This window comes from Ciona robusta, chromosome 12 (assembly GCF_009617815.1).
Source record: "Ciona robusta chromosome 12, ASM961781v2".
In the NCBI taxonomy this organism is placed as follows: domain Eukaryota; kingdom Metazoa; phylum Chordata; class Ascidiacea; order Phlebobranchia; family Cionidae; genus Ciona; species Ciona robusta.
Window position 1 is genome coordinate 5207341 of NC_143246.1, and position 14346 is coordinate 5221686.

Below are 14346 nucleotides of genomic sequence, written 5' to 3' on the forward strand. Positions count from 1 at the left end.
AATGAGTACAACTGACAATTAGAATAACCTATAAGTGACCACTGGACAGGAGAAATTTCCGTTAAGTGTCTTGCCAGAAGACATATACGCCCTCAATGGTAGCAACGTTGGGTTTCGAACCCAAATCTTCTGGTCTAGAGTCGAGTGCCAAACTATTTTGCCAGAGAGGCAGCAACCCTTATGCAGAGTTAATAAGAACAACACGTTGTTTTCATATATTCCTTTAACACCAAACGCCTACTGCACACAAACGAACATTGCTTAAAACGAAAAAAAGTATACAAAAAATCGAAAACGGAACGATTCGGATTTTTAGTCATGATTTAAAAGGTTAAAAAATATTAAAATTCGGAATGGGATTTTTGGAGTGCAACTGTAAAGATAAAAACAGGTTTGGATGTTAGCAATGATATACAGGTATAATACACACGGACAAGACACATGACTAACGGAGCAGGTTTGACAAGTTATTAGTTTAAAAAACGTAAAAAAATTAACTTTTGAAGAATGACTGAATTGTCGTCTAACGTAACAAGGTTTCTGACTTTTGCAGAGCAGATTTTTTTTAAGGTTATTTTGTGGAGCTTTGATTTCATTTTAGGATAGAAGAAAAATGGGTGGCTTTACAAAAAAACTTAAAAATTCCGCAAAGTTAGTACATTATGTGGAATTAGCGATTTTTAGATTGAAAATGTTTTATTACAGAAAGGTGGGGTAAGATGAATTTCTTTAGCACATTTTATCTTAAGCAGATTTTTATTATTACAGTTATATATTTCTGAATATATTCTTCGTTTACTACCAAATGAGATGATAAAAAATGAACCATCTTACCCCAACCAAATATACAAAGTTTTTCGATATGGCACGAGTTAGTAAATTGAAGACAGATAATTTCAAGTTTTGGAATGACTGTGCAAAAAAAGCATTTGAAGACTGCATGGTTAAGTATAGGGTGCTGTGGGGGAAGTAGGACACCATTATTACATAATATATAAATATCCTAATTGTATTTTAAACTATGGTCTATGGAAGTCATGAAGATATGGTTAAATTGGTTAATAACTGTTTGAATTTTCTTTGATTACCACCACATGGGGCAAAAAAAACAGAATAAAAGATGTCCCATCTTTCCCCACCCTAATATACATGTATATTATAGACTATATTTACAAAACGGGTATATAGGGTAAAATGCAGGGCCACTTGTGTTATTCGGACGGTATAATACAATCTCAAAGTGTTTGATAATGAAGCTTAATGTGTGCAAAGCTATCAGTAACTGCATGTAGATATTCGGAAAAAAAGTAATTCGGATTTTTGCATCAGCGGAAAAAATTGCACTTTAGGATTATTGTAAAAACTGGTTGTGAATTGGATAGAATGTAGGAATGTATATGTGAACATTGAAGATTAGGTTTTTGAAGATTTTTAGTTAAAATAAATAGTGGGGTAAGCAGTCAGTAAAAATTGATTGAAGAAATTGTATAGATTGGTAAAAAAAATGGGGTAAATTGGATCTTTGAACCTATTTAACCCAGGGAGCATTTATTTTTTGGATGTGGCATGAATTTTGCTTGATTTATACCAGCTAGGGGCAAGAGTGGTTGAAATTTACAGCAGAAAAATGAATTACAATTTCGGAAAATGCCTATAGTACAGTAATGGGTGTATGTTCAGTGGGAATTTTTGGATATGTGTTTTGTCAGACAGTGGTTAGGAAATGTAGCTACAGTACTATATATATGGTTACAAATTATAAAATGAGTTAAAAATGCTTGCACCGTGAAAAAACTTATTTTTTTTAAGTTTTGGGTCGAAAATGCATCAGGGGTCAATGGTCACACACCAGTGGTTACGGGTTGAAGGGTCACGCTTTCGTAGTCGTTCATTTTGGTCTGTAGATAAAAGTTTGTAACAATTGTGATTTTTTTTGCATAAAAACTTACTTTTCCAAAGAGTCTTGCTTTCTTTTTCTGGAAAACCACTTCGTCGCTTTGGTCATCAAAATCTGACTCACTGTCGGATATTGCGCAACTATCCGCTGTTGGTAATTCCCCATTCTTGCCACTTGCGTCCATTACTAAGCGGTGGTACTTATATTCTAACCTAGGAAAGGTACAAATATGCTGGAAAACTTAATCTTAGTACTAAGTATGTATATACCACAGAATCGCAATTTTTTTCCAAATTTGGGTATCTTTGGTATTACGTAAATGTTGCGGAAATTGTGAATATTTAAAAACTTTAAAAAATATAAGATATTAGGTACTGGGTTAGAGCAATGTCCGATAAATGTTGTGTATACGCCTTTTAGTAGTGTCGAGAATCGAACCCGGTATCCTTTGATTACGATACAAATGTCGGACAAAGTAATTAACCTAAATATATATTGAATCTACAAGAAGTGTGATGGTATATTCCATTATTACATCAAAAATTTTCAAATTAAAAATTGACAGTCCAGGCCATAGTTTAATAAACACGCTTTGTTAGAATAGACAATTAACAGTCACAGCCCTTCTACACAAAAATCTAAAAAAAATCCCTCACTTTTTGCTTTTCTTCCATAAACAACATACAGCAGTGCACATGAGAGTTAGAAGAGCAATTCCTGCTATAATTCCAATCTCCACGAAGAAGAGGATGTCCTGACAGTCTTCCACCTTGGATGCGGGAAGAGGAACCCCTCCTCTGCATCTGCGTGGGTAAGTCTTCCACAAAAATTTGGTGGTCTGCGAAAAAATATTAATTATATTAAATAAAAGAATAATACTACAAAAAAATCAATAATACTACAAAAAAATAATTTATTACCAGTAAAAAATCATAGTTGCGAAACCTGGTGTGGCAGGGTGGGCAGGCCTACCCTGGATTTCCTGCATTGTTGTGTTCAGGAAATAACTGTATATATAATCCAATAAGTTTGAATTCTATATATGTATCAATGTATGGTACTACACACATATTTGTACAGAAAAAGGTAGGACTATATCTAAAAAAATACCTTTGTTTATTTAAGTTAAAATATTTAACTTACAAGTTTTCCATGGGAGCACCCTCCTGCTACTTCCTCGTAATCATCCTCTACACAAAGAGGACACGCCAATGGAGTCCTCCATAAAAAGTAAAAATCACATCCATTGCAAGTACCATCAGGACATTGTCTGTGAATTTTTTTTTTTTACTAAATTTTGCTGGAACTAACACAATTGTGCAAACTACACAAAAAAAAACAAAAAAGAAACAGCTTTCGGTCACAAAAATTCAGCAACAAAATATAAAAAACGGCATAAGCTATATAAATAAGACAGCTGTGCTGTAACGACTCTAACGACTGCTGTTACCCGGCCACGTAAGAATAAAAAAGTGATTGAATACTGTTTTTATATTTTTTCTAATTTATTCATATAAAAATAACTCGTAAGCTGGCACGGACGTATAACACAAAAGACCCATGTTATAACGACTGTCGTTATTCGGCCACAATAGATGTCGTTATTCGGCCAAAATAAAGCAAGTTTTATCCAATTATTGTAAAATTAACTCACGGCTGCATATTCACGACTCCATTTTCATCAGCAACAGTTGGATCACATCTCATATGAATGTAACTATGACGACCATGAGGACACTCATTTGCGTGATCATGAGCATCATTGTGACTGCGAAGTGAAAAAAAATATTTTTTTTTGAATTTTTCTACAAAAGTGCAAGTTTTTAGAAAACAGTGGCAGAAATCTAAAAAGTTTTTTTATATTTTTTAAACAGTAGTGCAACAAAATGGTTTAAATGTAAAAATTAAAAAAAAACAAAAAAAGTACAATGACTATTGTAAAAACTATTTCTGTCAACTGTTCCTCATTAAGTTCAGATGTTTTAGTGCAAAAATCCCATTTGTTAGTAAACAAAAAACATTCAAAGAATTATAAAACTGTATTCTGCCGACTCTATACTATTTTTTAGGAAAAGTAGATTAGTTAGACAAGCCTTACAGCATGTGGTAAACTACATCAGGTAAGTCTGTATTCTCATCTTTTGGGAACGGTGGTTTAGTTTCATTGACTTTCTGTGTTACTTCGGAAAGGGCAGTCGAAAATAACGTGGGCTGAGAATGGACGGTAACATGGTCTTCTGTGGAAATATGGTAACAGTTTAATACAGCTATATATTTAATACTTCTATTTGAATCTTTGTGAGTGAGGACCTACTTGAATTTGAATGAATGCGTTATCCTTGTGAGCTGGGAAAAATGACAGTGGTTATAACACAGGTGTTCTGTTTCATACACGGTATGCCAGTTTAAGAATTACCATGTATGGAACTTTGTGGGTAATTGTTCTGTTTTTTAAAAAAAACATTATACGGCTGATAATTTAGAAAACCCATTAGTGACTACTGGGTTGAAGAAATTGTCGTCAAGTGTCTTGCCAAAGGACACAGATACCCACAATGGTAGTAGAAAGGAGCCTTGAACCCATAACCTCAGGATTAGAGGCAGGCAAACCACCAAAAACTTTATAAAAACAAATAACCAGAAAGAACTCACGTTGGTTGCCATACATGATGACAGCAGTTGATCTACACACCATCCCCATTACACTGTCACTTGGTTTTTCACTTGAAAACTGGTTTGCTGCTGTTATATTGTCAATGCATTCTGCAGAACCTACGCCCTGGGTAGAAAAAAATGTTTCTTTTAAATAAAATTTTTACTTACAAAAAAAATTCTCTTTTATTTATGTTTAAGAGTGTCTTGGTCACTAGTTTTACATTGGAGTAAAAAAAACAACCACTTTTTTGAACTTTTATTTTGTCTCTCCCCCCCAAAAAATCTTTAAACTATTTTAAAACTAAATTATTAAATAGTAGGTTGGAGAAAGATGGGACACCTTTTCACTTTATTTGCTTGCCTTATTTGGTGGTAATCAAAGAACATTCAAAGATTATAAAACGTATCCTCACAACTCCCACAGACCGTTGTTAATTTTTAAACCCCGATCAGAATATTTAAATATTGTATGCTAAAGGTGTCCCATCTTCCCCCACCCTACTACACTATATATATGGGAAGTAATGTTTATTTTGAAAGTGTTTTAAATTTCCCTATCCAAATTGCGTATGATAATTATCATTCAAATTGCAGAAGTTCAACACATTCCCACACTGTAGGGCCAAACAAAAGGGCAAATAAGTCCAATTAACGCAATTCAAACTGCAGTAAACAAGGTTATTTATAGAAAATACTCAAGTAATTGGCAAAACGATTTGAACCTACACTTTCTTTAAATATGGCTATACAATTATTGGAGATACATTGAACAAAATTTGGTCTACCAAATGTTGGCCTAATGTGCTAACAAATTTAGCCCAAAATCGCTCACAAAGGGCTACAAAATTTGAGCCTTGAACCCGTAACCTCTAGTTTAAAGGCATGCGCGCTAAAAATTGTGGAACGGGGCAAGACAAATAGCAAAACTTGAATTCGAATAGTAAAATTACCTGATTTCCACACAGACTGAAGTTATAAACATGGTTGTATTTTCGCCCCGAACTTGTGAAACTTGGAACAGTGACAGCAGCATAGGTTCTTGGGAGGCCAGTGAAGTTGTATTGACGGTTTGTCTGAAAATTTAATCTTTTTTAATCTTTTATTTCATATTATTTTCTATCAATTTTAATTTTTTTAATTTATGCCATTTTCTATGAATTTTTAATTAAAAAATAAGTAATATAAAAAAAGTTGTCATTTAAGATATAGTAGGGTGGGGAAAGATATTAAAACCGGTCAATGAGAGTTTTGAGAATATAGTTCTACTACTATTGTTCATAGCTTAGTGGTAAGAGTACTTTTGACTGTATGATACTCGGTTCAAAGCTCAATGCTACTACCATTGTTGAATATGCGTATTTGATCAAGACACTTTGTAATAAAAATTATCCTGATATAAAATTTGAAAATATGGACATGAGATATTGCATGAAATAAAACATATATATACATGTAATAAATTATAACTTATTGAGGTAATGTGATAACAACTTACAGTTGGAGAATTAAAATAGCAATCATTGGTGCAATACGTATGTTGCATATTTGTCTTTGTACCAACACCACAAGGCTCACAACCGGTTTTATCCAGTTTTAGCCTGTTGTTACCAGTACAGGCCACACACTGCTTTGTGGTTGGGTCTATGAAACTCCCTTTGGGGCAGGGAATGCATTTGTCGCCTAAAAGCAAAACTAAGTGTCAGGTATTGATTCATGGAGGAGGAAATGTCATTTACCTCCTGATTGTCCCACCGCACACTGTGTACAGCTGTCCGCTGAGCTACCGACAGTGTTTGTAACGTTGACAAGGAAAACACGAGCAGTGTCCGTTGGGTTCTGAGTGAAAAACATGGATAAATATAAAAGTGCATAAACACAGGTTTTCTAGTTAATTTTTTAATTAGGTGCATGAAACATGTTTTCTTGGTCAGTTTTAAACAGGTGCACAAAACACAGATTTTTGGTCAGTTTTTATGATTTAATTATGCAAATGTTTACATCTAAACTACTTTTTATGAAGTGTGTTAAAAATTAAAGACAGATATGGAAACATTAATAACACTACATACAGATACACAACCCTATATTTATAATACTGCATTACTTCTGCTACCATGCATAATGTAAACAAACTTTTTGCAGCTCACCTGGTATAAAAAAGGTGTATTTCCGACAATTTGTCTGCCATTTGGCAAGACTTCATCATGGAAATAATATACTTTATTCTCACTTTTTTAGAATTACGCTTGTTTTTTTTTATACCAGCTAAGCCGCAAAAAGTTTGTTTACATTATGCCTGGTAGCAAAAGTAGCGCAATATTATGAATAAAATTAAAAAAAGAATATTCATATTTTTATAATATTTACCCCTTTGCTTTTTTGAAAGGCCCATGTAAATGAGACATCTTTCTCATTGCTGGTGATTGAATATGTGTATGTTTGCTTAAGTTGTTCATTTCTCCAGCTCTCGACAACATTTGTTCCAACATCTCGTATGTCCTGTCAATGCATTGAGGAAATATACGATGTTTAGTTGTTTATCCTAACGTGGTGAAAAATTGGTTATAACATGGATGTTCTGTTTCCTACACCTTGTGTCCGCTGATGTGACTGATAATTTGGACAACCTATTAGTAATATGACGACTGGGTAGGAGCAATTGCTTTGTGTCCGGATCAAGGACCTATAGGCCACAACGGTAGAAGCAACGAGCTTTGAACCCACAACCTCTAGGTTAGAGGCAGGCGCGCTAACCACTATCACATGCTACCACATGTAATAATGTAACAAAATAAGACTAAGCCAACCAACAAAAGTACCTTCATAAAATAGAGCTGGCATTCTCCGTCACAGTCCAGTTGGAAAGCAAAAGTAATTCGACCGAACTCTTTTTCATTCAATTTCTCCATAAACCCATGCAGTGACATCACTAAAATAAGATAAGCTTCACCAGAGTCAATGGATACCGTCCTAACTTCATCTCCAGCTGCTTCCCAACCCTGTAAGTGAAAACGTAACAAACAAAAATTGACAAAAGCGCAAAGATGGGTAAAACAAACAGTTGTTAAAACATGCCTATTGATAAAAAAAGAAGGAAATAATATGTTTTAAGAAAAGAAAAAACATACCCTTTTCTGGCTGCAATCTAACTTTGAGAGCCCTATACATGAAGTCTTCATATTTGCAGGTAGTTGTTGCCACCATAAGTTAAAGAATCCATAGTGTGGTTTGGTGCTGGCAGGACACGCGTGGCACTCTATAAAGAGCGTAATTTTTTTGAATCATATGGAAAATTGATTTTAAACTGTACTGTTGTAATTGACAAAAGGCGAATTTTTTTTTTTAATATTGTTTTTAAGCAATTTATTTCCAAAAATTTTTTTTTAGATATATATATAATTAACTTGTTGCCTAAAAAAGAAACAATATGGCCCATGAAACAGGGACATTGACAAAAATTTGGATTTTGAGCCGGATTCAATTAAGAATGAAAAAAATAATGTTCTTGTAAGAAAACAACTTTGAACTTTTGTACTTTAGAATAATTTTGTACTTTAAAATAATTTTGTACTTTAAAACAATCTCAAAGTATAACGATTATACATAAAAAGATAAGAACAAAGTCCAAGACAGTATATTATATTGGTCTTGCCAGGTAAGACATACAAGACAGTTGTAAATCAACATTATATTACCAATCCAGCAAACAGCGTTTATTGTTCTACACCATGTACTTAAAACTGGGTGAACATTTACTTAGCAGGTTATATGAGCCAGTGTGTTAAATGTAACCTAATACAGTTTTGGATCGACTCTATTTTAGGCACTGTTTTTGTAGCTTTACCAAATTCGCAAGCCACTGAATGAGTATTGTCAATTGAATTGAAGAATTCTATATAATATTATCTAGTTTGTTAGCAATGGTTTACACAATGTCTAGCTACATTGCTGTAATACTGCCATACTGGTATACTATATATATATAAATACATATTTACAGATTTTAAATTGTTTGTTTTTTTACATTTTAACTTTTAAATTCAGAATTTAATAAGAATATTAATTACAAACAAAAACAACAAAAAAATTCCAATTTTAAATTCGTGGTATATATATCAAGTGGGAAAACACAGTCAGTGTAAAACACTTGGTAGCAGAAATAGGCCCGGTGATTCACTATATCAGCATTTGTAGCAAATCAAGCAGAACAAGATGGATTTAAAAACGTGACTGGAACGTTTTATTAGTATAGCGTAACAAAGTCTCAAGTGCTTAGTAACGAACGGCATTTACCACAACTTCCCAAACTTTTTGTTCACAAACACTTTTAGTTCTTAAAATTTCATGACTTTTTATGGTTTACAGTATAGTCTAATATATGCAATACTTGGTGTAAATTGGTATAGTCTCAACGAATCCTGAATTATCTTACACGATTCCAAGTTTGAAAAGCCCTGGCCTACACTGTGTTCTGTGCACATCCAAAAAATAAATTTAAGAAACTTAAACATTTTAAATTAAAGCAAATGATTTAGACTTAGTGTTGAATTTTTCAGAGGTATGAAAGTTAAACATATGTCTGTTAGGCCAAATAGAAGAACAAACAAGGTATATTACTCTGCCATGCTATGAATAACAAATCTATTTAGATTAAAAAAACAACACTTTTTCCATGAAACAAAACATTTCACATCCATGCCATTAGTCATACAGTCTGGCAATGACTGTGCTATTATACAGAATATTAGGTGTTGGGGTTATTGGATAACTCTGGCCTAAAAATATCTCAGACTCTCAAGCCTCACCCCCTCTCACATATATTCCTATTTTATTCTATAGGGTGAAGTCCTAATAAGTACATGAGATTTTTGGGCCGTTAACCTTACATCCAGAGTACTCCTATATATATCAGTATAAATAGATTACAAGACATAGCAACAACAGTGCCAGCTTAAAAGGTACCCTATAAGACCGTTCGGTTACATTGATTCAGCAGTTTGTGTTTTGCCCAAGGACACAATCAATATCAACACCGAACCCAGTATCTTATATTTATAAAGCAAGCACTTTACCACTAAGCCCAACCAGATACTAAATAGAATAGTCAACAGAAAATGAATAAATAAATGTAACTTATTTACCCTCAGGTGGCAGGGCAAGGACAGTCGTTATAACACGAATGTTCTGTTTCATATACATCGTGCTGGCTTACGCGTTACCACGTACGTAACTTTGTGGGTGACCATAGTTTTACCACGTATGTAACTTTGTGGGTGAACACACACTTACCGTGGGAGCCATCAGAGAAAGTGTTAGCTGGGCATGGTTTACAAGTTGAGTTGGTTGAAGGATATAAACCAGGGTTACAGGGAGAGCATTCTTCTTCTTGGCCGGATGGAGGAAGTGAAACAGAATCCGGCAACGAGTCCAAACAAACTTTTGGTTCAATCCACTTGTACATTTTCTTTGTCTAGATAGGATAAGAATTTTCAAAAATATTGCGATAGAATATCATTTTTTCCATGGTTATAAATATGACTTACCATTTTCTTAGAATCACACTCAGAATGCGTTGCAAAGTAATCCTTTTCTTTACAAGCTGGTCGACTTTTGCACTCGCTTGACGCAATTGGCGCGTACTGTAAGTCCAAGTTGCACGGGGAACACTCGTGTGCACCCCGGTCACTAAAAGTGTTCACTGGACACAACTCGCACCAACGTGAGCCAGATTCAGCGGCGTAGTAACCTGGCCGACACTTATGGCATTCCGTGGAATATGAAACACCTGAGAATTATAATCAAAGTAGATTTACAGCAAGAGACAGCTATAGATATAGTTGCCTAAGCTTTATATAAATACATATAACATTAATATTGTATAAGTAAAATATTTTCCCCGAATTAAATTAGAATCGTATATATATATATATATATCTGGTGTTGCAAAGCTCTTATGCTGTCTGCCTTTAGGTAAACCTAGTGGTCATTTATAAGTTGGCCAAAATGTCGATAAAACACATTAAAAGTCATTAACCGGCAATAGTACGTGTATAATGCTTCGTTTGCCCCGCAAGGATAAATAAGTTTCATTTAATAAAGTTATATTTTTTATATGCTAACAAGCTTTGACTAACATGCATCATAAAATGTTTATATATACATATATATATATATATTATATATATTTAAAAAAACTTTTAAAATTTAAAATTAGAAAATTTCCATTGTTAATAAAAATGTCCTAAAAAGTTAAAACCAAAATTTCCCAAAGTTAATGAAAATGTCTAAAATGATTAATATGCTTCTAAATTATAACTACCTGTTATCTCAATCACGCTTATCTTGACTGGGTCAAGTGTCTTGTGGTTACCAACCATAATCCCAGTGGTTTTCCAATATAGGATGTATGCACCAGGTTCCAAGTCAGCCTGTGAGAAACACAATAGTAAAATCCAGTGCAAAACAGGAAACCCCATATGAGTTGCGGTTATATAAAAATTATTGATCGTTTATAATTGTGTGTGGTATGTAAATTTTATTGGTCAAAGGGTATATATACTAAAAAATAAAAAAATTTAAATGAAATATATATATATAGTAGGGTGGGGGAAGATAGGACACCTTTTCGTTATATTTTCTCGTCTTATTTATTATTAAAACAAGAAACATTTAAAGAATTATTAAACCGCATCCTCACGACTTCCAAGGATCATTGTTAATTGTTAAAACACGATCAGGATATTTGGATATTATGTTCTAAAGGTGTCCTATTTTCTCCGATAGTACTATAACTCATTTATGTAAAATATCGTTTAGCAGCTCATCTGGTATAAAAACGTAGTACATTTCCAACGCCCTGTCTGCCAATCGGCAAGACTTCATCAGGAAATGTATACCAGGTTTACCACTAAAGGAATATTATTTACAGTATGCCTGGTAGCAGAGGTAATAGAATAACTCATTTATACGTAAGAATAAATGTTAGTTTTTGTGTTATTCAATAAAAGCAAAAATTGGAAGACATTTGTACAGGAGTATGTTTAACAATGAGTTTGATCACTGTACAGGGAAATTAGTAGCACGGAGTCTTAAATTATTTATGCTTTATGTTTTTGTTGGTAAATGTGACACGCAGATGGATTAAAGCAAAATATTGACGACAAGATTATTGATTGACAGAAGGGAATATAATGAATTAGCACCTTATGAGTGTTAGTAATTATTAATGGGCTACCATTATAATTCTGGGAGCTGGAGTAATGCAATACCGGTAGCATAAATTCATGACCTCCTGGCCTGTTTTGCTGTACGACTCACCCATATAGAATATAATAAACAGAATACTAGGCAGTTATAAAAATTTATGCATTTATACATTATGCAAATTCATTATTTTTACATGTTGCATCTTATGTGGGTGGGGTCCTACTCCTACAGCGAGGCATGTCATGGGACCTTAGATTTAGGCCAAAGTTTGGTACTATCTTATTAAAACCTAAATAAAATGACTATTTGGCCTAACTAAGCAATTCAGGAAACTGGTTTTGGTTAAATTCTTACAAAAAGAATAAAAGTATTCTTGCTTACCTTCCATTTCTTAAGCTCTGTACCAGTTGTGTTGAGAAATACGTTCCTAGAGTGATCATGTATAGTTTGGCACATGTCGTTTTGGACCTGAAGTATTAAAATTACATGATAGGACATGTACCCATTTTAAATACAGTGTAAACCTTATTTATTATACTAAACCAGTGGTTCTTAAACTTATTGTATGTTTTAACCTTTTAACAAAGATGCTTATCAGATTTACCCCAATATGTAATATGGCGCTCATTTATTAAACAGAGCAATAAACAGCTAATTACAGCAGTTATATTTAATTCGTCAGACGCGCTTGCTTTTTGGCAACGAGAAAATTACTTTTCATGGTCTATTTAAAAAATTTTGAAAATTCTTTACTTACATAAGATTAAACAGAATTTATTTTTTTTTGTAAATTTTTTACTTACATAAAAATGAAACACTACGTCAGGGTCAGAGTATTGGTATGTGAAAGACACCGAGCCTTTTTGCTTTAACTCAACATTAAAACTGAGTGAGCTGGTGCAGTCATCTTTGTTGGATACGATGTATTGACCTGCGGGCTTCCATCCAGACCTATCATAAAAACAATAATATAAATGTAATTTATTTTATCCTCGAGTGGCCGAAAAAAATGACAGTTGTTACAACATGGGTGTTCATGCACCTTGTGCAAGCTTACGATTTACTTTGTATGTTACTTCGTAGGTGATTACCACCAATAAAGTTACATAAACTTGTAAGGTGGGATAGGGTTTATCGAACACGCCAGAAAAAATTAATTTACATTCAATAATTTATCAACAAATTATTCAACCATAAACATAAATATTCCATTGATGGGTAAGGGAGGGGATATAGAATAGCAGCCATATTGATATACTATTGCTAAAGCCTATTGTACTTTATTAACATACATGCTGCAGTTGTTATTTTTTGAATGGTATCCATACTGTGCGAAAGCCACTGACTCTGCATATGTCTCAAATCCCATAGGCAGTACATCCCAGGCATCAAAACGGACGCCACTGCCGAGTGAAAATGTTCCTTGTGGACATTTATGACACTCTTGTGAAGCAAGATCAAGGTATTTGCCAGCCTCACATGCAAAACCTGGTATTATAAGATTTTAAACGACTTTTACATATTTTTAAAACTGTAACTACACATCTGATAGGATTTTACTTATTTTATAGGATCTTAAATAACTTTTACAGCTGTAAAATAGTTCGAGTATTTTAAATAGCAGTTTACTAGTGTGATAGACATACTTCAATAGCCAAGCAATAGCAAGTTTGCTCCTCTAGTAGTTTAGTGCATATGCCTACGCTACTGATTGCTTTTATTAGCACACCAGCAATACAGTATAAACCCTCCGAAAAAATTGTGAAAAGCTTATATTGATCATAGAGTGGGGCTGATAAATCTGATCAAAGCAAATTCCGTTTTTTTGGTTTTTACATTTTCCAGCTACATTTCACCTACCGCAGTTTTTCCCTCGAAGTGGGGTTGCTGGTTGTGTAATAGAACAAACATCAGGGTTTCTTGGAACTTGCACTCTCCATCTTCCACCATCAGAATCACAGTCGGTGTATGTGTATAAGGTTTGCTCCTGTAAAACAAAACAAATTGAACAGAAAAACAGAAAAAACGTAACAAATTATGCAGTCTGCAGAACATGGATTTTTGTTCATTAAAAATTTTATTTTATTTTCGTACACATAATTATTACAAATTAGGCTGCAAAAAGGGTACTTTTCCAAGCAGTGTTAAAAATTATTCAAGTTACTCTTACCTCTAAGCAGTTTGGAAGATTCTGACCCAACGCAAAATTTCCAAATAAAATTCCAAATGCAACTACAGTCAAACTATGTAGCTTCATTTTTCAGAACCAACACTCTATTAAATAAATATTGCAGCTAACTCCAACTAATAGTTTGACCTATTGTGCTTCTTTGCGTTGGGGCCTTGGAGTATTTCAACCGGCCTATAACGCAAAATATAGGTATATTTTACATAACAAAGAAACTTAACTTTGGACGTTTGGTTAAAATGTTAAACCACTCCTATAGCTATACAGTCATGCAAGGTTTTTCGCCGAATTTATAAAGCAATTAACTCACTTTAAATAAAATACACGCAGCAAAAAAACTTTCTCAGTCGTATTTACTGCGCTTAACAACTAAACTAATCTCACGTTGAACACAACACGC

At 33.7% G+C, this 14346-nt stretch overlaps 1 protein-coding gene across 1 annotated transcript; it reads right to left on the reverse strand.

The window, feature by feature from the left end:
- Positions 1 to 205: 205 nt before the first annotated feature.
- On the reverse strand, positions 206 to 14142 carry LOC149727106 (endosome/lysosome-associated apoptosis and autophagy regulator family member 2-like). Its single transcript, XM_089889790.1, has 21 exons — positions 13929 to 14142; positions 13619 to 13745; positions 13051 to 13246; positions 12562 to 12709; positions 12140 to 12226; positions 10872 to 10980; positions 10096 to 10337; positions 9842 to 10022; positions 7681 to 7808; positions 7372 to 7551; positions 6920 to 7051; positions 6289 to 6388; positions 6048 to 6232; positions 5503 to 5625; positions 4550 to 4676; positions 3996 to 4134; positions 3552 to 3665; positions 3041 to 3167; positions 2554 to 2735; positions 1950 to 2109; positions 206 to 1898 (listed from the first exon to the last, which is right to left on the reverse strand). The coding sequence occupies exons 1-21, from the start codon at positions 14013 to 14015 to the stop codon at positions 1842 to 1844; spliced, it is 2931 nt and encodes a 976-aa protein (XP_089745916.1). The 5' UTR covers positions 14016 to 14142; the 3' UTR covers positions 206 to 1841.
- Positions 14143 to 14346: the final 204 nt, after the last annotated feature.

What these genes read in the sequence shown, in the direction of transcription:
- LOC149727106 (XM_089889790.1), bottom strand. Translation starts at nt 14,015, where the DNA reads ATGAAGCTACATAGTTTGACTGTAGTTGCATTTGGAATTTTATTTGGA. An exon ending in CCTTTCAAAAAAGCAAAGGG is followed by an intron (nt 6,389 to 6,919) that starts GTAAATATTATA and finishes TTTTTCACTCAG; the next exon opens with AACCCAACGGACACTGCTCG. An exon ending in GATGTAGTTTACCACATGCT is followed by an intron (nt 3,666 to 3,995) that starts GTAAGGCTTGTC and finishes TTCACTTCGCAG; the next exon opens with TCACAATGATGCTCATGATC.